Source organism: Nansenia antarctica, assembly GCF_963989245.1.
Source record: "Nansenia antarctica genome assembly, contig: SCAFFOLD_25, whole genome shotgun sequence".
NCBI lineage: Eukaryota > Metazoa > Chordata > Actinopteri > Argentiniformes > Microstomatidae > Nansenia > Nansenia antarctica.
The window spans coordinates 1,847,929-1,875,420 of record NW_027662493.1 but is presented as its reverse complement, the minus strand read 5'-3'; the positions used below and the strand labels follow the sequence as shown (position 1 = coordinate 1,875,420).

The 27,492-nt window shown below is 45.6% G+C and overlaps 1 protein-coding gene across 1 annotated transcript; it reads left to right on the top strand.

The window, feature by feature from the left end:
- Nucleotides 1-859: 859 nt before the first annotated feature.
- On the top strand, nt 860-2,758 carry LOC308175599 (zinc finger BED domain-containing protein 5-like; the record flags this gene model as incomplete). The annotated part of the gene is made up of 3 exons (XM_080551235.1): nt 860-1,328; nt 1,625-2,031; nt 2,282-2,758. The coding sequence occupies 3 exons, from the start codon at nt 860-862 to the stop codon at nt 2,756-2,758; spliced, it is 1,353 nt and encodes a 450-aa protein (XP_080407361.1).
- Between the last annotated feature and the right edge of the window lie 24,734 nt (nt 2,759-27,492).

Here is a 27,492-nt window from a genome sequence, read left to right as displayed (position 1 = left end):
GGGGGGCGGTAAGAGACCTGGATAATGGACAGGGGGGCGCTGGCCCAAAAAGGTTGAGAACCACTGATCTAAGGCTTGTCTAGTAGTGTCTAAGGCTTGTCTAGTAGTGTCTAAGGCTTGTCTAGTAGTGTCTAAGGCTTGTCTAGTAGTGTCTAAGGCTTGTCTAGTAGTATCTAAGGCTTGTCTAGTAGTGTCTAAGGCTTGTCTAGTAGTGTCTAAGGCTTGTCTAGTAGTGTCTAAGGCTTGTCTAGTAGTGTCTAAGGCTTGTCTAGTAGTGTCTAAGGCTTGTCTAGTAGTGTCTAAGGCATCGTTTCTCAACGGGGGCGTTCAGAGAACTTTGGGGGGCGCTGGAACAGATATTTTAAAAAGGGGGGCGTTGATGTGTTCTTGGGGGGCGGTGACGCATAAAGTATTTTTCTCATGAAAAACAGCTGTCAGCAGTGTTATTACGTTCGTAAATGTTCGCTCGGACAAACCGTCTTTTCAGTCAGAACACCCGTCTCTGAGCGCTCCCAGAGCGCAGTGCTCTGAACTTGGCCGGGCTCTGTGACGCAGACAAATACTCCCTCCCCCTGCTTGCGATTGGTCAGCTGTCAGCAGTGAATTGTAACATGATTCGTAAATGCACGCACGGTCAGGTGGACAAACTGTCTTTTCAGTCAGAGCACGCATTTCTGAGCGCTCCCAGCATAGCATTATAAAACAACTAAAATCATATTATATCATCAAAATGGCCGCGAAAAGGCTAAAATGCAGACAGTACTCTATTGAGTATCTTAGCTATGGCTTCATACCGTCACCTACCAATGACCAACTCCCAATGTGTTTACTGTGTGAACAAGTATTTTCCAATGAGGCAATGAAACCCTCACGTCTAAAGGAGCACCTTAACAAGATACACCCGGACAAGGCAGATAAGCAGCGTCCATTCTTCCAGGCCCTCAAAGAGAAACATGGTAGGAGCACCATAAGCAGTCTCTTCGCTAGGAAGACCACCCAGACTGACAGCGGGCTAATAGCATCCTATAATATCTCCCTGCTGATAGCCAAATGTGGGCAGCCGTTCACAATTGGAGAGAAGTTGGTACTCCCTGCCATCAAAGAGGTAATATCTTCTGTGATGGAGCGTGATCCCACACAGGTGCTGAAATCCATCCCACTCAGCAATGACACCGTAGCACGCAGGGTTGATGAGATGGGCGCCGATACAGAGGAGCAGCTGTGTGCCATCCTGCGGGAAACTCCATTCAGTCTTCAGCTGGATGAGACAACCACTGCTGACAATAATGCTCTGTTGATGGCCTATGTCCGCTATAGTGCCTCCAACAGTCAGGAGGAATGGCTGAGGAATTTTTATTTTCCAAATATCTGGAAACAGACACCAAGGGCCAGACCATTTTTAATGCACTGGATGTATATCTACAGGAGAAGTCAATCCCAATCAAGAACATCCTTGCATGTGCCACTGACGGTGCCCCGTCCATGGTTGGCAGGTACCGTGGCTTCACCGCTCTGCTGAAGGAGCAGGTCCCGCATGTCCTCACAGTCCACTGTGTCTTGCACCGCCACAACCTTGTGGCCAAATCTAACAGTCTACCTCTCCATGAGTCTCTCAATGTTACAGTCAAGGCAATAAACAAAATAAAAGCCCACGCCCTGAATACCAGATTGTTCAGACAGCTGTGTCAGGAAAATGACGAGACCTTTGAGCGTCTTCTTCTCCACACTGAGGTCCGCTGGCTCTCAAAAGGAAACTGCCTTGCTCGCTTTTGTGAGCTGTTTGACAGCATCGTGGAGTTCCTGGAGGAGGTGGATGCAGCTCTTGGGGAACAGGTGTCATCCAGCCGCTGCGACATCATGTACCTCGCAGACTTCTTTGGAAAAATGAATGAAGTCACACTGAAGCTCCAAGGAAAAGGACTTACTCTGGTCCAGAGCAAGGCGGTCATCCAGAGTCTCACCTCCAGGCTGGATCTATACAGGCAGAGCATAGGCAGGAAGCAGTTTGCCTATTTCCCGCTGTTGACCAAGGTAATCTAGCCTAGGCTACTACATTATGATAATAATAAATAATACATGTAATAAATGTAGGCTACTCTATGCAAAACTATATTTGTGTTCCTGGTTAGTATAAATAACTTATGTTCTGTGTTCTTATGTATTATGAGTATAAACTTTAAGAAACATCAATTAGTTAACTAATTAGCAATAAAATAACCAGTTCAAAATCAGATAGTAACATTCTGCACAGATAACAATTTCCTGGTTATGCTCATTGCAGGTGTCTGAGGCTCTTACCGATGAGCGCCTCCTCATTTACACAGAGCACCTGAGGATGGTGAATGCTGACTTGAAGATCCGCTTCAGGGATCTTTTGGACCTTGATGTTCCCATCTGGGTGGTGCAACCCTTTCAGGCGGACGTGGCGGAATGCGAGCAAGCAATCCGGGAGCATCTCATCGACATCCAGAGTGACGATGAGGCCCAGGCTATTTTCCGCACCTCTGGCTGGGGCAACATGTGGGTCAAGTACTCTCAGCGTTACCCGGCTCTGTGGGAGAAAGTGAGGCTGCTTCTTCTGGCTTTCCCAACCACATACCTGGTGGAGCAGGGATTCAGCCAGGTCCTCCACATGCAGTCCAAGTACCGCAATCACTTGGACTTGACGGCCTCAGGTGCACTGCGACTGAAACTAACTTCTCTGCAACCCGCAGTGAAGAAACTGGCGGAGAACCACCAAGCGCAGGGCTCACACTAATCCCCCCCCCCCCGTGCAATTTGGCGAAATGTCACACCAGCACACTTAAAAAACGAACAATGTTAGTTGTGATGTACCGTTTTGTAGCCTACTGTTTGTTCTGCACCAGACGTGTGCAATTGCTGCTGTTCCGTAGCGTCTGTCTGTATTCTGTTTGTATTCTCTTGTCTGAGTTTGTTTAACACTCATAAACATAATTTGTATTCACATTCACATGGCTTTTCTGCTCTCTGATGACTAATGATAATGATATTCCAACTGCCCAGTTAAATCCAATTTATTATTTGGCATTCAGTGACATGCTTTTTAAATGATATAACACAGAATATTAGTCAACATTAATATTCAGGGGAGAAAATAAGCCTACTTGTTTATGGGGGGCGGTAAGAGACCTGGATAATGGACAGGGGGGCGCTGGCCCAAAAAAGGTTGAGAACCACTGGTCTAAGGCTTGTCTAGTAGTATCTAAGGCTTGTCTAGTAGTGTCTAAGGCTTGTCTAGTAGTGTCTAAGGCTTGTCTAGTAGTGTCTAAGGCTTGTCTAGTAGTATCTAAGGCTTGTCTAGTAGTGTCTAAGGCTTGTCTAGTAGTGTCTAAGGCTTGTCTAGTAGTATCTAAGGCTTGTCTAGTAGTGTCTAAGGCTTGGCGTAGCGCTTCTGTAGCTTCGGTACTCCACTCTTCCATACCCGCCACCCGCTGCTCCGTCTCTTCCACTCTTCCCACCGCGTCCTTCAGGTCAGTGGCAATTTCAGTTAGTTTGTGGTTGATGTCGTCTCGAAAACTTGCCAAATCTCCCCTCAGGTCTTTGGCAAAGGTATCTTGAAAGTTGTTTAATTCCGTTTTCACGTCTGATCGGATAGCCTTTATCTCCGCATGTATGGCGTTGATGCTAGCTTGCAAGATGTCCGCGGTCTCGTGTTCGTCCATTTCGTTGTCGTTATCCTTTCCAGATGTTTGTCTGTCACTTTTCTTAGATTTCTGGGATGATGATTCTTTTTTCTTTCGGTTCATTTCCACTTGCATATTAATTTTAAGTAGAAATTGTGAAAGAAATTGAACTAGTTAAGGGGAATAAGTTGACCTGTCTGGGAGCTCTTCGTTTACACAGCCGTTTGCCTTGACGCCATACCGGAAGCCTTAGTATGACTTTTAAATTACTTGATGATTTTATTTCATTTCTTTAATTTCTTATTTTTATAAATTTTACCCACTTATGGGATGATATATATTTATATATATCCATGTGGTGGCATTTTTACCATCACTTAATGAATAATAAAGTATTACTTGAGCAATTGACAAGAGGGGTTCAATGATTTGACAAGCTATTAGGATGATTATTATTAGCACTATTATAAATTACAAATGTTATTATTAAGTTATTATTAATAATAGGGTATTTATGAATTGAAACATCTGGTGTCTTGATTACAGATGTTCCAGATGTTTTACAATTCATAAACTTGGAATTACATGCGACTGTGCGGTGTATGGAGTGCATGTGAGAGAGAGAGACAGAGAGGGTTGGTGTAACAACTGGCTTCCGGTCGCGAGTGAACGCTGGCTCGATTAGCTGCCGCTGTTCCGGTTGTTTTGAATGTTTTTATGATTATTATTAGTTTGCAGCAGATCATCTACTCCTGGCGAACGTGGTACCATTGGTCTCTACCCAGGGCTTACTGTCAAATCGATCTGTTTGTCAGTATTGTGTTTGTGTTAGCTCAAACGTTACCTAGCGTGTTGACGCTCCACTCACCCAGCCTCTGCTGCCGCTGTTCGGTGAACGTAACGTCTGCCAGTTCATCATGTGGATCTACAATCTCGCTGTGAGCTTTATGCTCCTGTGGACTGTCCTGTCCTTCTTGATATATCCAGCGTCAACTCTGATCCAATACATGAGTGCGGAGCTCCACCAACTCCGCTCCTACCAATCTGCTCCCCCGTCTGCGCTGCATCGTTTTCCGGACGTCGCTCGCCTTCCCCGTCGGAGGTACATCCATCGCAGAGCCGGACGAAGCTACCACATCGACGACTCCACTGCAATAAGCTCCATCTGGTCCTCCACCCGCCGCCACCCTCCGAGAAACACCTGCAGGAGAGTGGACCGTGGCGCGCTGGCTGGCCTGGCCAGGTCGGCTAGCGTTGGCTTCTCCAACCAGCACTCCGATCTCAAATTTGGTTTATTTAACATCCGCTCCCTCACTGGCAAGGGACAACTACTGCAGGACCTCCTCCTCGACCACAAATATGACTTTCTTTGTTTAACAGAGACTTGGCAACAACCCAATGACTTCTCTCAGATGAACGAGTCTACTCCACCTGGGTTTGTTTACAACTGCCAGCCCCGTCTCACCGGCAGAGGGGGGGGTCTCGCGATAATCCACCGCGAGTCCTGGAAGGTCTCTCCTGTCACTCTGCCAGTGTCTCATTCTTTTGAGTCTGTGGCTCTACAACTAAATGGACCTACCCCAACTGTTTTTGTTAATGTCTACCGCCCACCCAAACCAAACAAGGATTTCTTTGATTAATTCAACACATTTCTCACCCACATCTGTTCACTCTCATCCAACATAATTCTGTTAGGTGATTTAAATATTCACATGGATAATAGTAATCATGCTCTCACTAAGGACTTAACAACCTGCTGCTGAACAAGTCAAAGACCCAGGAAATCATCGTGGACTTCAGGAGGAAAAAGTCTGAGGTCCAGCCCCTGCTCATTGACGGAGAGAGCGTGGAGAGAGTCTCAGCCCTCCGATTCCTGGGGGTGCACATACAGGATGACCTGTGCTGGAAGAACAACACAGCAGCCACCATCAAGAAGGCACAACAGCGGCTCTACTTCCTGAGAGTCCTCAGGAAGGAACACATCAAGCAGGAGATAATGGTGGCCTTCTACCGCGGCGCAGTGGAGAGCATCCTCACCTACGGCATCTGCAACTGGTTCTCCAGCTGCACAACCGCGGAGAGAAATGCGCTACAGAGAGTCGTGAGAACAGCCCAGAAGATCACTGGCGCCCCCCTCCCCTCTCTGGAAGAGCTGTACAACACACGCTGTCTCAGGAAGGCCTCCAAGATCTCCAGAGACCCAACCCACCCTGGGTACGAACACTTTGCCCGGCTGCCCTCGAAAAGGCGGTACAGGACCATGGCCGCAAGGACAAACAGACTGAAGCACAGCTTCTACCCCAGGGCCATCCAGGCCCTGAACACAGCAAAGACCTAGGTTCTAGGCCCTGGACAGTCTGGACGGATTGATGGCAGCTGCTGGACTGAAAAAATCAGGTGTAGTGCCGAGGCACAAATATGTACATTTCAAGCCTGCAAACTGCGACACTTTAAATGAATGTGCAATAACACTATGTGCAATATGACAACCCTAGTCGTCTATCTGTACAGTATAGTAGTGGATAGTGTACATAGCCTTTATTTATGTAAACCAGCTCCTTTCCTTCTTGTTTTTTGTTTTTTTTTCTTGTTTTTTTTTCTTTCCTAGCACCAGGGGAGCCACCCCTCCTAAATTTCGTTGTTTGGTACCTGTACTATAGCAATGACAATAAAGACCATTCATTCATTCATTCATTCATTCATTCATCTCTTGCCTGGACAGTTTTGGTCTCCAACAATATATTGATTTCCCTACCCATTCTAAAGGTCATATTTTGGACTTGGTCTGTTGCTCAGGTGTCACTCCCCTCAACTGTTCTGCTGTTGACCTCCCCATCTCTGACCACATGCTTGTTTCATTTAACTTAAGTTTGTCTCTATCCAAAACCAAACAGTCACGTACTATGTCCTTCCGCAACATCAGACATGTTAAATTAGCAGATCTCATAACAGGCATCGACACTTTCCCCATCATCACCCCCCCATGCACCCCTGATCAGCTCGTCTCTCATTACAATGATGGACTCCAAACTCTGCTGGACTCACTCGCGCCCCTCAAAACCCGGACTGTCTCATTCCCCCATTCTGCCCCCTGGTTGTCTCCTCACCTACGTCTGCTGAAAGCCAAAGGACGTCAGCTGGAGCGGCTTTCAAGAAAAACCGGTCTCACTGTTCACAAACAGATGCACCATGCCCACATCCTCCTTTACAAAGACGCCCTCTCCTCAGCCAAATCCCAATATCTTACAGACAAAATCACTGCTGGTGCTGGGAACACCAGGGCCCTGTTCTCAGTGGTCAACAACTCACTCCGCCCCCCCGACTCCCTTCCCCCACACTTCTACTCCACTGACCACTGTAACTCCCTGATGTCATTTTTCAACTCAAAAATAGCCAACATCCACCAGCAACTGACCCCTCTTATGTCCAGTTGTCCATCTCCCCTATCTCCCCATCCCCCCCTCTCTGTACCTCTTTCCTGCTTCCATCTCCCCTCTGCTGCCGATTTATCTAAACTCATCCTGGTTCAGACCCCAACATCTTCAATAACCTCCGTCCCATCTCCAACCTGCCATTTCTTTCAAAAATCTTGGAAAAAGTGGTGGCTTTACAGATTCATACTCATCTCTCTAACAATAACCTCTACGAACAGTTCCAGTCTGGCTTCCGCCCCCTTCATAGCACAGAAACAGCCCTCCTCAAAATCACAAATGACCTCCTGATGGCAGCTGACTCCGGACTCTTATCCATCCTCATCCTACTCGATCTGAGCGCCGCTTTCGATACTATATCGCACTCCACCCTCCTTAACCGTTTAGCCTCCATTGGTATATCTGACACCCCTCTACACTGGTTCCATTCCTATCTCTCTGGCCGCACTTAGTTTATACAGTTAAAATCATTCCCATCCCATCCGGCCCCCCTCTCCTCTGGTGTTCCCCAGGGCTCTGTCCTTGGCCCTATCCTCTTCATCATCTACCTCCTCCCACTTGGTCTGATTTTCCGTAAATACAACATCCATTTCCACTGTTATGCGGACGACACCCAGCTCTACGTTTCCTCCAAACCCACTTCCACCCTCCCTCCCTCCTCCCTCTGTGCCTGTCTACATGAACTTAAATCCTGGTTCACTTCAAATCTCCTCAAACTAAACAGTAATAAAACAGAGGTAATTCTCATTGGCTCCAAATCCACACTCACCAAGCACCCCAGTTTCACCCTCAACATAGACAACTCCTTGGTTTCCCCCTCCCCCCAGGTTAAGAGTCTGGGTGTCGTCCTCGACAGCACCCTTTCATTCCACTCCCACGTCAACAACACCATCCGGTCTGCTTACTTCCATCTTCGTAATATCAACCGCCTCCGCCCTTCACTCACTCCCAACAGCGCCGCAATCCTGGTCCACTCCCTCGTCACTTCCCGCCTAGATTACTGTAACTCCCTTCTCTTTGGTCTCCCCAACAAACTGCTCCACAAGATCCAACTGGTCCAGAACGCTGCTGCCCGTATTGTCACAAGAACCCCTGTCATCAGTCACATCACCCCCATTCTACACCAACTCCACTGGCTCCCCATCAAACACCGCATCGACTACAAAATCCTTCTCCTTGCTTTCAAGGCCATCCATAACCTCGCCCCTCCATACCTGTCCGAACTCCTCCACATCAACATTCCCACCCGGTCCCTCAGGTCTGCCTCCTCCATCAACCTGACCGTCCCCCCAGCCCGTCTGTACACCATGGGGTTTAGAGCCTTCAGCCGCTCTGCCCCTCGCCTCTGGAACTCCCTCCCCCCCGACATCAGGAACATTGATTCTATCATCTCATTCAAAACCCACCTCAAAACCCACTGAGTCCGGTGGCACTCACACCAATCATCATGAAGTGCTTCGAGAAACTAGTCCGGGCCCACATAGTCACACGCCTCCCGCCCAACCTGGATCCATACCAGTTCGCCTACAGAGCCCACAGGTCCACAGAGGACGCCATCGCGACGACTCTCCACTCCACTCTATCCCACCTGGAGAGGGGAAACAGCTACGCGAGACTGCTCTTTGTGGACTTCAGCTCTGCCTTCAACACCATCCTTCCAGACAGGCTAGTGACCAAACTACTAGACCTGGGACTATCACACTCTATGGGCCCTATTATGCACTTCATCAATAAGACGAGGCGGTAGATCTAAACTTAAGACGTGGAGGCGTGGTCAAGGCCACTTTGCTATTATGCGTGCTGTAGTGGGCGCCTAAAACCCGGCGCTAAGCAAAGAAATTAGTCATGGGTGTGTTTTGGGCGTCTTCTCAATCAACCCAATCAGCGTGCCAGGTGCCATTCCCTTTAAGAACCGGCTGCGTTGAGTCATTAGCGCTATGCTATTATGGAAGTCCTGAGAAGGAGGTCAGCGAGCTTCTCTGCCTCTCCCTTCTGAAATAAAGCATTTATACTGTGACCGTAATTGACGTCTTGCCGTGGAGCCACGTGCGTGTTCATGTGTGCCCACATGCATGCGCAAACCACGGAGGCGCGCTCGTGTTTCAAAACGTGCATGAAGTCTAAACTTAAGAACTTTTCAAACCACTTCTTAGCGATAGGAGCAAAGTCAGATCGCATAATAGCAGGGGCGCCTAGTGCACTTCATTAACATATGAACACTCCCACAATGAGCAATATATGCACAGGAGTTTTACGTCTTATGTGTGGGCGCCTATCGACACCTGCATAATAGCAATAGCGCGTATGAAGCGCATAATAAGGGTGGGGGTAGGTCTTAACCTGGCGGTGCGTCTTAATTAACACTTAAGACGGCAAGTTAAGAAGTGCATAATAGGGCCCTATATGTGCATGGATCAAGGACTTCCTGTCCGACCGCCCCCAGAGGGTGCGGGTGGGCTCCCACACCTCCACAGCCCTCAGACTCAGCACTGGGTCCCCCCAATGCCATCATCAAGAAGGCACAACAGCGGCTCTTCTTCCTGAGAGTCCTCAGGAAAGACCACATCGGACAGGAGATGCTGGTGGCCTTCTACCGCTGCGCAGTGGAGAGCATCCTCACCTACTGCATCTGCAACTGGTTCTCCAGCTGCACAGCCGCAGAGAGGAATGCGCTACAGAGAGTCGTGAGATCGGCCCAGAAGATCACCGGCGCCCCCCTCCCCTCTCTGGAAGAGCTGTACAACACACGCTGCCTCAGGAAGGCCTCCAAGATCTCCAGAGACCCATTCCACCCTGGGTACGAACACTTTGCTCGGCTGCCCTCGAACAGGCGGTTCAGGACCATGTTCGCAAGGACAAACAGACTGAAGCTCAGCTTCTACCCCAGGGCCATTCAGGCCCTGAACACAGCAAAGACCTAGGTTCATCTGGACAGTCTGGACGGATTGATGGCAGCTGCTGGATTGAAATCAGGTGTAGTGCTGAGGCACAAATATGTACATTTCAAGCCTGCAAACTGCGACACTTTAAATGAATGTGCAATAACACTATGTGCAATATGACAACCCTAGGGTACATAAGGTTCAGAGAATAGGAAATGTTAGAATAGGTATAGCATAGCATAGAGTACAGCACAGTGTTTTATTTGTATAATACAGTATAGCAGGGCTGCCAAGTTTCACCAAAAGTTTGGAGTGAGATTTTTTGGCGGTGGAGCGACCCAAAACTGTGCACGTTTTGGCGGCAGCGGCCCCTCTCTCCCACCCAATTATTTGTGCTAGTTTCCTGCAATTTTACATGTTGTTCATAATAAACCAGCACAAGAAATGAAAATAATTAACATTTTATAAAACAAGACAAAAATTCAGACAATATATCATATTTATGAAATCTTAATGAACAAATACAGTAGCCTGCAGACTCTAAAACAAAATTGGGCCCCATCAACAGGACTCAGCCCCTTGGTCAGCAGCAGAAAGACCCTTGGTCATCATCTTATATACAGTGCATTGCTCATAGATGGCTATCATGTTATACAGTACATACCAGGGCTTTTCCTGGGTCAGAAGGAGGGCTTGGTGGGTGATCTTGTGCGCGAGTAGCGCGGCCACATTTTTTTTGAGGGACCCCCAATTGTTGTATTGTAAATTGCAATTACTATTTATTATTACTATTGTATATATGATATGGTCTTGTGATAATTCGTAATTTGTTGTAATTCACTGTGTGGGCATGGGGTGGCGCTGTCACAATACCTGAGGCAGGTATATCAGGTAGCACATTTGTTGTTGTTGTCGTCAGGTGTTGACCCCGGAAGGGCAAATAGGTTTGACCGCAAGGCCGCTAAGTTTGTTATTGTTATTGTTTGTACCAGTGATTAAGCCATTGATGGCACATAGTAACACAATAAATGTTTATTATGCAGCAAACCAACGACTACGGATCTTATATAACCAACAGCAACACATCAAACTAGGACGCACGGCGCGTCAACCGGACAATCCGTCGGGTTAGCATCTCAGTAGCTAGCAAGTAGTAGACTATGCTCCTTTAACAATTATTATTAATGTACCTGGTTATGTTACAGTAGAGAAACAAATGCATTTAGTAAAGACTTATGCCAAATTGGTGCAACCCAGTTCAGCAGGCTACCAGATACGATGTTGTAATGTATGCACATATTTTGCTACCACGGTTGCCAGACGGAATTGACAATGTCCAGCCCAACCGGTCTAAAAACTGCAGAATCCACCCGTCCAGTACCAAAAGTAGCCCAATCTGGCAACACTGCTTGCTACGTTCTTGCAGCTCATGTGAACACAGGTTCTTCCATCAGCGCTCGCCTGCCGCTTCGATTGCAGACTCAAGTTAACGCGCGTGCATGGCAGCAAAAAAAATGGTTGCCACACGTTGGAAGCCTCCACATTCACTTTCATTTAAACAATGGGTTTTAAGTTTTTTGGATGTTGTTTATTTGGAACTCTCTACAGCCCGTATGCATGGTGCTAAAGAGGCAAATATTAATTTGTGGATATCCACAGCTGTCGATCTGAAAAATCTTTTGTGTTGAGTGTAGGTTATCACAACTGTAACTGACTTGTCCTCTGGTCCCTGGGGTGGGTGGGTGGGGGTTATTTGTTTTACTTTCTTTTACGTTTTGGGTCCCGACTTGTAATGTATGTCCCGACTCCCTAATACCTAGAAGCTATATTGTAATTTGTGTGTTGTGGCGTGGTTGTATGGGCTGTTGGGGGCGTTGATTGCAGGATGTGGCCTTGTTGTCTTGTTTTGTCATTATGTTTGTTTGTTTTAAAAGAAAATAAAGAAATATTTGATCACAAAAAAAAAGTTAACGCGCGTGCAGAAAGATGCCACGAAACTCATGTCCGGTAAAACAAATTGTTATTTCTCGCCGTGAGAAATAGAGATGCGGCGTGAGAGCGTGAGAACTGGTTGAAATGCGTGTGTCTCACGGTGATTGCGTGAGACTTGGCAGCCCTGAGTATAGTATAGTGGATAGTGTACATAGCCTTTATTTATGTAAACCAGCTCCTTTCCCTTCTTGTTTTTTTAGTTTTTTTCTTTCCTAGCACCAGGGGAGCCCACCCTCCCAAATGTCATTGTTTGGTACCTGTACTATATCAATGACAATAAAGACCATTCATTCATTCATTCATTCATTCATTCATTTACGCAGGCATATCCGGGTTAATTTACTGTTCCCGTGCTGCTCTGCTGCTGGCTATGTTTTATACTGTATATTTCTATGTATTTTGTGTTTTGAATTTTGTGGCTGTTTTTAGATTTGTTGTTGTACGGCGACCTTGAGTGCCATGAAAGGCGCCTTATAAAATAAATGTATTATTATTATTATTATGTATCATTCCAAGGAGAATAAAATATTTACAAATAATTAAAATAAATTAAAGAATTGATTTAGAAGGGTGAATTCAATCCTATATCAGGGTGGATTGAATAATCACCAGAGAGGGTTTAAGGGTTAGGGTTAGGGGGTTTAAGGTAGCTATGACCCTCTGAGAGGGTTTAAGGTAGCCATGGTTACCCTCTGAGAGGGTTTAAGGTAGCCATGGTAACCCTCTGAGAGGGTTTAAGGTAGCCGTGACCCTCTGAGAGGGTTTAAGGTAGCCATGGTAACCCTCTGAGAGGGTTTAAGGTAGCCATGGTAACCCTCTGAGAGGGTTTAAGGTAGGGATGTCCCGATCCCACTTTTTCACCACCGATACCGATACCGATACCTGGGCTTCGGGTATCTGCGATACCGATACCGATCCGATATTTGTATACATTTTTTGACCCCTGAATAATAACAAATACCTCCCCAGTATAGTCCACACCAACAACAGTTAAATTAAAGACTGCCAGCCTTTATTAAAGCAACAAATGCGACGTGTTGTGGATTGGAACTACGGATCATAAGCTTTCAAATGATGTGTCATACATTGAAATCCGAAAAAAGATGAAGTTAGAGTCATTTGAATGTTGTTAGACGTCAGGCACATATAGGGTTAACCTCTTTGTAATGAAACCGGAAGCACACAGCGCTACGAACTATGAGAGCTGTATCCTATATACCCATTATGCACATTTTAAGCGCATATAGGACTCGCGTGAAGCATTTCTGCGACACGCGTTTCTGTTCACTGTTTTCATTCCCTCATCGCTTATACACATAAGTTTGACTGCGCATGACAGTAGTTCAGCAGTCTCTTAGTCGCACTGGTGCGATTGAATGTATTTCCAAGTCGCACAGAAATATATTCACTCGCAAATGCGACCAAAACAGTCGCACTATCGAGCCCTGGTCATGCACGTGACCACTGGCTACTACTGTTGTCGTCACGTGAGTGACACACCAGATCGAGAGCGCGGATCGGAGCCTTTTTTTTTTCTGGTGCGATCCGCGATCCAGCATTCAGGTCCAATATCGCGGCGATATCCGATATCAGTATCGGATCGGGACATCCCTAGTTTAAGGTAGCCATGGTAACCCTCTGAGAGGGTTTAAGGTAGCCGTGACCCTCTGAGAGGTTTTAAGGTAGCCATGGTAACCCTCTGAGAGGGTTTAAGGTAGCCGTGACCCTCTGAGAGGGTTTAAGGTAGCCATGGTAACCCTCTGAGAGGGTTTAAGGTAGCCGTGACCCTCTGAGAGGGTTTAAGGTAGCCGTGACCATCTGAGAGGGTTGGTCAAGGCCGGGTTATGGTTTAGAGAAGTGGTTTTCAACCCTCTTATGATTTGTACTTGATTAGTTGAATCAGGTGTGCTGGTGGTGGAACAGATCAAATATGTGGAACGGCTGGTGGTCCCCGAGGAGAGGGTTGAAAACCACTGGTTTAGAGGCCTCTGATCCTATGAAAGGGGGGGTCAAAGCCTATAAGGTATCCAGTTCTATAATGGGTAGATCAATCGTATGATCGGTTGGATTGACTTTATAATAGGTGAACTGGATATCAGGGATTAACAGGTTACTAGATTAAGGTATTACAAGGACTCAATAATCTTGCATGAACTCTCTCTAGCAGCGGGAAGACTCTGCAACCATTGATGTCATGGCGCATGACCGTAGGCAATCGATTGGAAGCTGAGTTAGAGAGGTTGTCTTGAGTCTTGACCTTTCGCTGCTCCACTACCTGGCCTTGCCCCTAGGTGGCGCTAGTGAGGGTCTTGATGACAGGCATGCTTAAGGCGAGGGTAACATTATTACTAGGTTCAAAGGTTAATAAGCTATAGTAAGCAATAGGTTCGTTCAGTCAAAAGGTTCTTGGTAGAAGGTTATGTGGCAAGATTTAGAGACAGGCACAGCATTTATTAGGAATTCCCTATGTAACAAAGGTCCCTTGTACCCTTCTTGTCAACTGTAAAACATTAGATTCAATGCACGTTATAGTTACTACTAAATGGTTAGCCTAGCCTAATGTAACCAGTGGGGTTAATTGGTAAATCACGCCCACTTGGCATATTCTCTATAAATAGCTTACCTGTGACAAGTGCCTGTGTCTTGCTCCCCTCCTCCTCTGTTACCAGCTGTGGCCTCTCCTACTGATTACGCACGGCTACACTCTGACTTCAGGTATGCAGCGTCTCCCTTGGTTTCCCAGTCGGTAGGCTAATGTGTGTTTGGTATATGGTCATGTAGTGGTCCCTATGTAGCCTAACTCGTGATATACATCCATACATTTCAGATATCCCCGCTATTGAGCTGTCTACTCCGGTGAGGGAGTTCATTATTGTTCCCTGGCTCAAGTCACATTTAGAGCCGTCTGGATGCGGGCATTGATAGGCTACAGCCAAGGTAATGTGTTCTAAACACACAAACTAATATTGACAACCTGTAAAGTGACATGTTCTCTGTAAATATCCGTATCAATGTATTATGTTTATGTGATGTCTAATTGGCTAATGTCTGTATTATTGGATGTCTTTCTTTTCAGAACAGAACTACAGCTATAGCCATTGTCACTGCTGCTTTGCTTGGTTAGGATTTTGTATGACAACAGTTTTAGCTCCCCTTTAACCTTTTGAATTGTTTTTAATTATTTTGAAATGTTTGTATTTTATTTATGCTCCGCCCCGTAGTCTGGTCCAGCTAACGTGGTAGTACCGCTAGCCCACCCCTGTAGGGTAGACACGCCCACCCCTGTAGGGTAGACACGCCCACCCCTGTAGGGTAGACACGCCCACCCCTGTAGGGTAGACACGCCCACCCCTGTAGGGTAGACACGCCCACCCCTGTAGGGTAGACACGCCCATTTTAAGTTAAAGGAGCACTGGAGCGAGTGATTGTGTGTGACTTCCTCTTGCATGTACTTATTTAGTGGTTTCATATAGAGTGCTGTGTGTGGCATTGCCAGTGAATCTTCTAATGTGTGCTATTGTCTATTGCTACTAGTACAGTAGGCTATTATTGTGTGCTCCACTATTGTGTGCCCTATACTGGGTTGTAATACCCCTTTATCTCCAGTTCCCCTAGATACTAAGTGGCTGTCGCTCCCAGGGGTTGGGTCTCATGCTACCTGGCTAGCTCCATTTATACTGTGGGTGTTTTAAAAGATGTATTTGTAATAAAGTGATCTTTTGTATACTTTTGTAAAACCGGGTCTGACTATTCTGTGGCCTGTACCTGCAAGAAGGGAATCCCTGTTCATGATAATCAGCCCGTCAGGCTTACCTGGTTCATATGACTAGATTCTTTAGGTGAAAGTCCTACGTGGCGTTGTCACACCTTGTCATTTTAGGCCCCCAGTTGGCCGGGTTACAAACATATCCTGTCTCACTCTATTGCAGGGGTAGGCAACCTTTTTCATATGAAGTGCCATTTTTTAATTTTCTTGTTAGTCAGTGTGCCAACCACAATATCAACATTAATTATGACTCGACATCAAACCAAACCAAACAGACCAACAGATCTGCCATTTTATTCCACAACATGAACAACAATTTTCAGCAAAGAGCTATGTATGCTAAATAAACCTAAAAATGTAACTAACTGAAACTTGAACAAAATTACCAACATAACATCTAAGACAACTAAACTTTGTGATGCGTAGCACAACTTTAAGCAAATTGGAGCGCTCAATGTCTACCAAAGTTGCTAACTGCGCTCCCTATGGTTATCATTTTAATAAGTAGGCCTAACTGGAGGGTGATTATACAAGGGTCTTACTTGTATGAATTATCATTTATATTTATATAATTATTTGGTTGTTACTTACATTTTATTATTTTATTCCAACCACAACAAACATATATTTTTTGGGGGTTGCAAAGAGCTATGTATGCAAAGCCATGTAAACAGTCCTAACAATCAATGTCGTGATCCCTGGCCCTGTTTTCCTTTGCTCAACTCCATTATCTGGGGGTGGTACTTGGTCACTTTAAGTTGCACACAATTAATGCAACCGCTCCCCTCTGTTTCCCGACCATGGCAGGGGCACCATCTGTTGTCACTGCAAAAATCCTGCTAATGTCAATCCCTCGCTCCACAAAATGCTCGATAAGAACTTTAGCGATGTCCTCACCTTTTGTTGTTTCTGGCATTGGTTTTAGGCAGCAGAGCTCCTCCCTTACAGCAGAATCACAGTATCTTGCTATGACAGCCAGACGTGGCATGTCATTCACATCTACGCTCTCATCAAGTGCGAGGCTAAACACCGTCGCATCTTTCAAACCAGCGGTCTGCTGCGCTTTCACGTTTTCTGCCATTTCTCCTATTCTTCGTTCCACACTTCTGTCTGACACTGGGATGTCTTTTATTCTTGATTTTATTGTGTCTTTGTTTGATAAGCCTTCAAACAAAACATCTGAGCTACAGAGGAAAGCCTCCTTAATATATTCTCCATCAGTGAATGGCTTTCCACGTTTCGCAATGCAATGAGCAATGCGAAAGCTTGCTTCAGTTGCGTGATTTTTAGCAGTGGCAAATGCTTTAAAGGTGCTGGCCTGCTTCCCATACCTTGACACAGCACGTCTTATTGATTCGGCCTTGTCTGCTTCATCCTTGAACGACTTGAGTTATATTGATACAAGTATCGAATCGAATTCAGAATTTTACTTTGAAAATTGGCGCCAGAATACGGCTCTCGTGGAGTGGATGAGAGACTAGGGCTGCATTCGTAAATTCGCCCTGAGAGCGCCGGAGCGTCCCCGAGACTGCCTCTAGTCCAGTCATGTCAAAGTCAAATACACAGGGGGCCAACATTAAAAAATGGTACAAGTGGAGGGCCGGGCTGGTTCAATGTTTATTAAAACTCGCAATTATTGCACATATTGAACCAATACCAATAACACAGCCTATATTGCACTTAACATTAATCATTACATTAAATTAAGTAAAACATAAATAAAATCAGTTGCAATATTTTCTCAAGGCTCTTTCAGTAATAAATTGAAAACGTTTTATTTTTTATTTTTTTTAACAGGTAAACAGCTAAATGTAATTTTCATTCAAAGCTCAATGGCAAGATAAATGCAAAAATGAAACAGCATGCATTAAAAACAAATCAGTGTGCTGCTCCGATCCTCACCAATGACTGTCTTCTATAATAAAATTAGAAAAGTTAGTGCAAACTTGCAAAAGTGCAAAACAGTTGCATTAATTTCTTAGGCAACATGTCCCTGGGTCCATTCAACTGGAAAAAAAAAAAAAATCCCTTCAAAGAAATATCAAGTCCAAGTCCTTTCTGCTCACTTGTCTGAGGCTGAGCCCGATACTTGGTGTCTCATCTTGAGTACAAGTTCATTAATGTTTGGGGTCAGGCTCTGAGCTGAGGAAATCCTCAGGATTGAGTTCAGATGTTCATCACTAAGACGACTCCTATGTGATGTTTTGTTTAGTTTCATCAACGAAACGTGCTGCCAAACATAGACGGCGTGCGAGCAAATTGGGTGCGCAGCTCAGGCATTGTGTCGGGGATGAAACGAGCAAACTCAGCAGCGCCACGGACTCATATTTTGCCTTCAATGTGTCATTACACTGGAGCTCAATCAGCGCCATTTGGAGATTTGCTGGTGCACTTTCCACGTCAACTGCAAATGGATTGCTGAGCAGTTGAAGCCTGCTTTTTTGGGCTTCAAAGTCGGAAAATCTCCGCCTGAATTCGGCAGCAAGTATGCCGAGTTTGTCAGCAAACTGTACTCGGGAACACTCGCGGGCACTCGGTACGCGCCAATGCATCTTGGGACTTGTAGTATTATGGTGCTGCGGGCACATAATACTGCGGGCCGGTTTTAATAGTAATTAAATATCATCCCGCGGGCAAGAGAGAACTCATTCACGGGCCTGATCCTACTTGGTCCCATTGTGACATTGAACCCAGTGTGCGCGAATTTACGAATGCGGCCAACATAAAAAAAAAAAAACATTCTCCCATTCTCGCACTTATTGATTAGCTGTCGCGTGCCACTGTTTAAGCTGTCGCGTGCCACTGCTGGCACGCGTGCCATAGGTTGCCGACCCCTGCTCTATTGGTTTAATTGATTAATCAGCTGTGCGGTAAACTGTTGGAACACACAGTGCACAGCTGATTAATCAATTAAACCAATAGAGTGAGACAGGATATGTTCATGCAAGGTGCCTTTCAGGAAGTAGTGGAGATTGTGCACCTAGCCTATTATAGCTATATTGTTGATCTTTTATGATTTTGATAGTTTTTTCTCTTCCTTTGATAACCGGAGGTACACAACAATACAGTGTTTTAGATTTTCTATGAGAACATTTTCTTAATGAGACTAAGAGACACCAAACTACTGTAAAACTGAGAATAACTTACGAGTCACTGAGATGTTGACAGCATTGCTGTCCTCTCCTGACCCAGACTCACACCAGTACACTCCAGTGTCAGAGATGGATACAGAGGGGAGGGTGCAGTTGGGTCCAGTTGATGATTCAACAGAGGGACACTCTGACACCGGAGATTTATTTGACCCAAAGAAATCAAAGTCCGAAGTTTGCTCTGTGAACCTCATCACTCTCCATCCAGTAGAGCTCCCCTCCACCTCACAGCTCACTGAGACCTCAACCTTAAAGAACTGAGATGTGTTGGGACTGACGGTCAGAGAGGCTGGAGGAGAGAGGCCTGGGAGAGAGAAAGAGAGAGAGATAGAGAGAGAGAGATAAAGATAGAGAGAGAGGGGGAGAGGGAGTGTGGTATATTTTTATCATAACCATCATATGAATGTTTCATTTTAGGCCTAGAGAGCCTGTAGGACCATAGACAGAGAAGAGAGATTCAGGTCCTGTGATCTCATCTTATTGTGAAACCACTATGTTATGAATAAGTTCATCCAGTTCATCCAGTTCATTGAGTTTATTTACTATGAAGAAAACAGAACATGCTGTTTAGATTAAGGAACTATGAAACGACCACCTAGTGATTTAAGACTTGAATTTGTACATCATTTGGGACTGATAGAAAAGTCAGAGGGGGGGGGGGGGAGAGATATAGAGAGTGAGAGCGAGAAAGACAGAGTGAGGGAGAGAAAGAGAGAGATTAAGGGAAACATAGAGAGAGGGGGAGGAAGAGGGGGAGAGACACACAAATACAGAGAGAGTGAGAGAGACAGAGAGAGGGGTGTCAAAGTTCAGACTGAGACAGGGTCATAGGTCAGAGTTGAAACTGTGCTTCAGTAACTCACCTGCTACCCAGAGGAGCTCAGGAGAGCTGTAGTCTGTATAAACGACTGGGTCTCCTCTCCCAGCTCTACATGCATACATCCCTGAGTGATTCAGACCAACAGGGCTGACAGAGTAGGAGCCTCCAGCCCCACGCTCGCTGTCTGGTAGCAGCTCTCTGGAGTAACGTTTTCCAATATTTCCATGCTGTACATCAACTCTGTACCAGTAGAATATCCAGTCTGTAGACGAGTCTCTAACCTCACAGCTCAGAGTCATTGAGTCTCCAACATTCAGCCACCATGAAGGAGACACACTCAGGGAAGCACTGGGTCTATCTGTAAGACAAGAGGTCACACATCTGGGGGTTAGGTTTGACCCTCACCTGACCTTCAGTGACCATATAAAACATTTTCTATGAGAACATTTTCTTAATGAGACTAAGAGACACCAAACTACTGTAGAAGTGAGAATAACTTACTAGTCACTGTGATGTTGACAGCATTGCTGTACTCTCCTGACCCAGACTCACACCAGTACATTCCACTGTGTGTGAATGTGTGTGTGGGTGAATGAGAGGCTGTTGTAAAGCGCTTTGGAATAAGGCGCTATATAAGTCAGTCTGTTTACTGTTTACCAGTAATAGTTGTTTTGTCAAATAATTAGAATCCCTTGACTGTGTGCACGGTATCATGACATAGGTATAATCAAATCTACTAAAGATTTTGGGGGTGCAACGAAGAGCCCAGTGTCAGAAAGCTGGGTCTCCGTCAGAGGTCATGGGTCATCCAGCAAGACAATGACTCAAAGCACGCACTTCAAAAAGCACAGAGAAATGGTTCAAGACAAAGCGCTGGAGAGTTCTGAAGTGGCCAGCATTGAGTCCAGATCTAAATCCCATAGAACGCCAGTGGAGCGATCTCAAAACACAGCAGAGAGAAGGAACCCTTCAAATGTGAGCAGCCTGGAGCAGTTGGCAAAAGAAGAGTGGTCCAAAATTCCAGTAGAGAGGTGTAAGAAACTCATTCATGGTTACAGGAAGCAATTGATTTCAGTTATTGGGTGTGCTTCAGAAAGGGTGTGCTAACAAAAAATGTATTGAGTGTGGGAATCATTTTCTGTTTGGAATCATATCCGATTTGGCTTTTTTCTCTCTGCTTTTTCGTGTTGTTCCAATGCAAACAAAAAAAATAAACATGTGAATACCAAAGCATTTGTAATTGCAACAATTGTTCTGGAAGAAGTGGTGGATTATCTGACAGAATTCAGATATTTTTGGCCAAGACTGTAAGAGACACCTTCAGTGACAAATCCTGGGAGCAGGATCTGGGCCGCCGCAGGGCCATCTGCACCAACTCTGGACTTTGATGGTAAGGAGCCCGGCTGGAAGGAGGTCCATGAGGAGGTCAAGAAGGCAACAGCAAGCTCAGCCCCAGGAGTGGAGTGCCTTACAAGGTACACAAGAACTGTCCAAGGTTAGCCCACAGGCTCTGGAGGATCCTGGAGGTGATCTGGAGGAGGGGCAAGGCAGCTCACCAGTGGAGGTATGTGGAAGGGGTGTGGATTCCAAAGGAGGAGGAGTCGAAGAACATGGATCAGTTCAGAACCGTCTCGCTGCTCAGTGTTGAGGGAAAGATATTCTTCAACATTGTTTCCAGGCACCTGACAGACTACCTCCTGAGGAACTCCTACATCGATACCTCGCTCCAGAAAGGAGGGATCCCGAAGGTACCGGGGTGTCTGGAGCACACAGGCGTGGTCGCCCAGCTGTTCAGGGAAGCCCGGGAGAATACAGGGGACCTGGCTGTGCCGTGGCTGGACCTCGCAAACGCCTATGGGTCCATACCTCACAAGCTGGTCAAAGAGGCACTGAACCGGCACCATATCCCAGGCAAGTTCAGGGACCTAATTTTCGAATACTACAACAACTTCAACTTTAAGCAACATTCCACACTTCTATCTGTGCAACATCCTTAGCTTAGTAGTGAGGACAGCACATCAGCATCACAAGGATGGGAGAGAGAGGCTAGGGGACAGATATCCAGCTAAGGTAAGGATAACACCACAATTAACACAGGTTGTGCCACCCCCATATATCTGAGGGTAAGTACTGAAGGTGGAGCAGGGAAATGATAACTGATAATAACAAGTCATAACTTGATGTAAGATAGAACACCTGAAGATACAATCACCAACTCACCTTCAGATCGAGTGTGTCCAGAGTAGATGTAAGCACTCATCACTGAAACACACAGAGAGAACACACACACACACACACACACAGATTACACTCCCATGATATGCATACAATCCTTTTCTAGTGACGAGAGAGAGAGAGAGAGAGAGGTAGAAAGAGGGAGAGAAGCAGAGAGGGAAAGAGATCTGTGTGTGTGGTCAGCTCTCCTCTCCTCTCCTCTCTTCTCCTTCCCTCCCCTTTCCTCTTCTCTCCTCTCCTCCCCTCTCCTCTCTTCTCCTTCCCTCCCCTTTCCTCTTCTCTCCTCTCCTCCCCTCTCCTCTCTCCTCATACACACACACACACACACACACACACACACACACACACACACATTGATATGGAGTGATGTTGTAATCACTACTCTGGAATGTTGTTTTTGTTTTTTCATGTTACCGTCACGTGACCTAATGATTACCAGATGTACTTAATAAATAAATAAACTGTAAAAAACCCTCAAATGTATAATATGTGTCATGTATCATATCATGTAAGTCTCACTGAGTCCTGTGTGCCTTGTGTCGCCTCTATGCTGGACTGACCCAGATTAATCTGGTTCTAATGAATATGTTTCAACTGAGTATCCAAATTCTTCTTCTCCAATATCATCAGCATTACACACATGATCACACACATACAAGCACACAAACACATACACACCCATGTCACACATACACACAAACACAAGCAAACACTCACAGAAACACAAGAACAAATGCAAACAAACACACACACACACACACAGTACTCACAGAGTATGATGTAGAGAGAAGTGTGTTCCATCTTGTCCTGCCAGACACTGACTGTCTTCAGTCTCATAGTGACTGACTCTTAGACCAGAAACGCCCTAAAACACAGCCTGCCAATCACTTCCTAGAGAGAGACAGAGAGAGAGGAGAAGGGAGAGAGAGACGGACAGATCGGTGGAGAGAGACAGTCAGAGAGAGAGAGGAATAGATGGAGGGAGAGAGAGACAGACAGATAGAGAGAAAGGAGGAGTGTGTGGGTGTATCTTAACCTCTGTTTTGAGGGACATGGCTGTATCTTATAATAAAAGGTTTGAGTCAACATCTCTGGTCATTTCTACGACTGTCTGTTACTGAGCTGTCCTTCAACAGGTCTGTCTGTTACTGAGCTGTCCTTCAACAGGACTGTCTGTTACTGAGCTGTCCTTCAACAGGACTGTCTGTTACTGAGCTGTCCTTCAACAGGTCTGTCTGTTACTGAGCTGTCCTTCAACAGGACTGTCTGTTACTGAGCTGTCCTTCAACAGGACTGTCTGTTACTGAGCTGTCCTTCAACAGGTCTGTCTGTTACTGAGCTGTCCTTCAACAGGTCTGTCTGTTACTGAGCTGTCCTTCAACATGACTGTCTGTTACTGAGCTGTCCTTCAACAGGACTGTCTGTTACTGAGCTGTCCTTCAACAGGTCTGTCTGTTACTGAGCTGTCCTTCAACAGGTCTGTCTGTTACTGAGCTGTCCTTCAACAGGACTGTCTGTTACTGAGCTGTCCTTCAACAGGACTGTCTGTTACTGAGCTGTCCTTCAACAGGACTGTCTGTTACTGAGCTGTCCTTCAACAGGTCTGTCTGTTACTGAGCTGTCCTTCAACAGGACTGTCTGTTACTGAGCTGTCCTTCAACAGGACTGTCTGTTACTGAGCTGTCCTTCAACAGGACTGTCTGTTACTGAGCTGTCCTTCAACAGGACTGTCTGTTACTGAGCTGTCCTTCAACAGGTCTGTCTGTTACTGAGCTGTCCTTCAACAGGACTGTCTGTTACTGAGCTGTCCTTCAACAGTTCTGTCTGTTACTGAGCTGTCCTTCAACAGGACTGTCTGTTACCGAGCTGTCCTTCAACAGGACTGTCTGTTACTGAGCTGTCCTTCAACAGGTCTGTCTGTTACTGAGCTGTCCTTCAACAGGACTGTCTGTTACTGAGCTGTTCTTCAACATGACTGTCTGTTACTGAGCTGTCCTTCATCAGGTCTGTCTGTTACTGAGCTGTCCTTCAACAGGACTGTCTGTTACTGAGCTGTCCTTCAACAGGACTGTCTGTTACTGAGCTGTCCTTCAACAGGACTGTCTGTTACTGAGCTGTCCTTCAACAGGACTGTCTGTTACTGAGCTGTCCTTCAACATGACTGTCTGTAACTGAGCTGTCCTTCAACAGGACTGTCTGTTACTGAGCTGTCCTTCAACAGGTCTGTCTGTTACTGAGCTGTCCTTCAACAGGACTGTCTGTTACTGAGCTGTCCTTCAACATGACTGTCTGTAACTGAGCTGTCCTTCAACATGACTGTCTATTACTGAGCTGTCCTTCAACAGGTCTGTCTGTTACTGAGCTGTCCTTCAACAGGTCTGTCTGTTACTGAGCTGTCCTTCAACAGGTCTGTCTGTTACTGAGCTGTCCTTCAACAGGACTGTCTGTTACTGAGCTGTCCTTCAACAGGACTGTCTGTTACTGAGCTGTCCTTCAACAGGTCTGTCTGTTACTGAGCTGTCCTTCAACAGGACTGTCTGTTACTGAGCTGTCCTTCAACAGGACTGTCTGTTACTGAGCTGTCCTTCAACAGGTCTGTCTGTTACTGAGCTGTCCTTCAACAGGACTGTCTGTTACTGAGCTGTCCTTCAACAGGTCTGTCTGTTACTGAGCTGTCCTTCAACAGGTCTGTCTGTTACTGAGCTGTCCTTCAACAGGTCTGTCTGTTACTGAGCTGTCCTTCAACAGGTCTGTCTGTTACTGAGCTGTCCTTCAACAGGACTGTCTGTTACTGAGCTGTCCTTCAACAGGACTGTCTGTTACTGAGCTGTCCTTCAACAGGTCTGTCTGTTACTGAGCTGTCCTTCAACAGGTCTGTCTGTTACTGAGCTGTCCTTCAACAGGTCTGTCTGTTACTGAGCTGTCCTTCAACAGGACTGTCTGTTACTGAGCTGTCCTTCAACAGGACTGTCTGTTACTGAGCTGTCCTTCAACAGGACTGTCTGTTACTGAGCTGTCCTTCAACAGGACTGTCTGTTACTGAGCTGTCCTTCAACAGGTCTGTCTGTTACTGAGCTGTCCTTCAACAGGACTGTCTGTTACTGAGCTGTCCTTCAACAGGTCTGTCTGTTACTGAGCTGTCCTTCAACAGGTCTGTCTGTTACTGAGCTGTCCTTCAACAGGACTGTCTGTTACTGAGCTGTCCTTCAACAGGACTGTCTGTTACTGAGCTGTCCTTCAACAGGACTGTCTGTTACTGAGCTGTCCTTCAACAGGTCTGTCTGTTACTGAGCTGTCCTTCAACAGGACTGTCTGTTACTGAGCTGTCCTTCAACAGGACTGTCTGTTACTGAGCTGTCCTTCAACAGGACTGTCTGTTACTGAGCTGTCCTTCAACAGGTCTGTCTGTTACTGAGCTGTCCTTCAACAGGTCTGTCTGTTACTGAGCTGTCCTTCAACAGGACTGTCTGTTACTGAGCTGTCCTTCAACAGGTCTGTCTGTTACTGAGCTGTCCTTCAACAGGACTGTCTGTTACTGAGCTGTCCTTCAACAGGTCTGTCTGTTACTGAGCTGTCCTTACTGAGCTGTTCTTCAACAGGTCAACTGTCTGATTAAATCCAGTCCTGGACAAACATATTGGCACCCCAGCACTTCTGTCAGATAATGCACAACTTCTCCCAGAAAAGTGTTGCAATTACAAATGCTTTGGTATTCACATGTTTATTTATTTTGTTTGCATTGGAACAAAACAAAAAAGCAGAGAAAAAAAGGCTAATCATTTCTTTATAATTGAGTTTTTCTACTACACGCATGATTCCCTCTAAACCAACGTGGAATATGGAATTGGTCAATATAAACCTGTTCTGTCAGATAAAAAAGACTGGTTCTGATAAAATAAAGATGTCATGGTAAAAAACAAAAAATAATGCACAAGGGGTTCACATACTTTCAAGCATCACTGTATGTGTGTGTTAGTGCAAGTGAGGTGTTACATGCCATAGTGCAATTCAGAAAACAAGTGTGATTACGACAGTGCTAAGTTCAAACAAAGCAAGAAAAACACAGAAAACACTCCGTCTTATATCCATAATAAATGTCTATACACTTCAATTCAATTCAACTTTATTGGCCATGTGCAGTGCACTAGGAACATGACTTGGTATTCTCCATGCTGGACAAGCTACAGTACATACAACAACAAGACGACAACACAACAATACTCAAGACAATATATACAGTACAAATATGACTGAATAAATATACTGTACAACTTAGTGCAAGAACATGTAAAGTGCAAGGTGCAATGATCAGGAGTTATTGAGGAGGGCTGTGGCTTTGGGGAAGAAACTGTTCAAGTGTTGTGATGTTTTCGTCCTGGTGGCCCTGTAGCGCTGTCCAGAAGGGAGTAATGCAAACAAGCTGTGAGCTGGATGTGATGTGAGGGGTCAGACACAATCTTGCGTACTCTCTTCAGTGATCTGGAGCTATGGAGGTCTGTGATGGGAGGCAGGGGGCAGCCGATGATCCGCTCAGCTGTCTGTACGTAGCTGTCCGTTGTAGCTTGGCCTTGGATCGGGAAGACGCAGAGTCGTACCAGACAGTGATGGAGGATGTTAGGATGCTCTCTATGACGGCCCTGTAGAACTCGACCAGGATGTGACGACTGATGTGGCGTCTCTTCAGCTGACGGAGGAAGAATAAGCGCTGCCTGACTTTTTTAACTAAATGGGTGATGTTGAATGAATGAATGAATGAATGAATGGTCTTTATTGTCATTAATACAGTACAGGTACCATACAACGAAATTTAGGAGGGGGGGCTCCCCTGGTGCTTGGAAAAAAGACTAAAAACAAGAGGGCCAAGGGTAAAATAAAAAAGGTAAAAGAGCTGGTTTACATAAATAAAGGCTATGTACACTATCTACTATACTATACTACTATACTATACGATAAAACACTGTGCTGTACTCTATGCTATGCTATAAATATCCTAACTTTTTCCTATATCTGAACCTTATGTACACAAGGGTTGTCTATTGCACATAGTATTGTTGCACATTCATTAAAGTGTCGCAGTTAGAAGGTTTGAAATGTTCACAGTTGTATTTCAATATTGCACTTATGTTTACAATCTAGTAGCTGCCATCAAATTGTCTAGATTGTCCAGGGCCTAGAACCTAGGTCTTTGCTGTGTTCAGGGCCTGAATGGCCCTCGGGTAGTGTTGTAATGTTATGATGTTGTTATCCCATTCTAGTTTGTTGGAGACGGCCAGAAACTTTAATTAATCCATTATTCATGTTTTCCTATTAGTTGCTTCATCGACCGTTTGATCTTTGAACCTTTATTTCACCTAGTAATTGAGGTGGTGTTTATAGATTATTGAAACAACAGTGTTGCCTTGACAACAGACACGTACGGCACCCAGGCCTCTCCATCATATTTGTATTTTATTTGTATATTATATTTGTATTAAAAAAAATTGGGGGGGGAGTTTGTGACATCTGATATACTATAAACCACAGTGGCGGGCGGTGCATTTCACACCTAGGCCTTCAGTGATGTCCGACACATT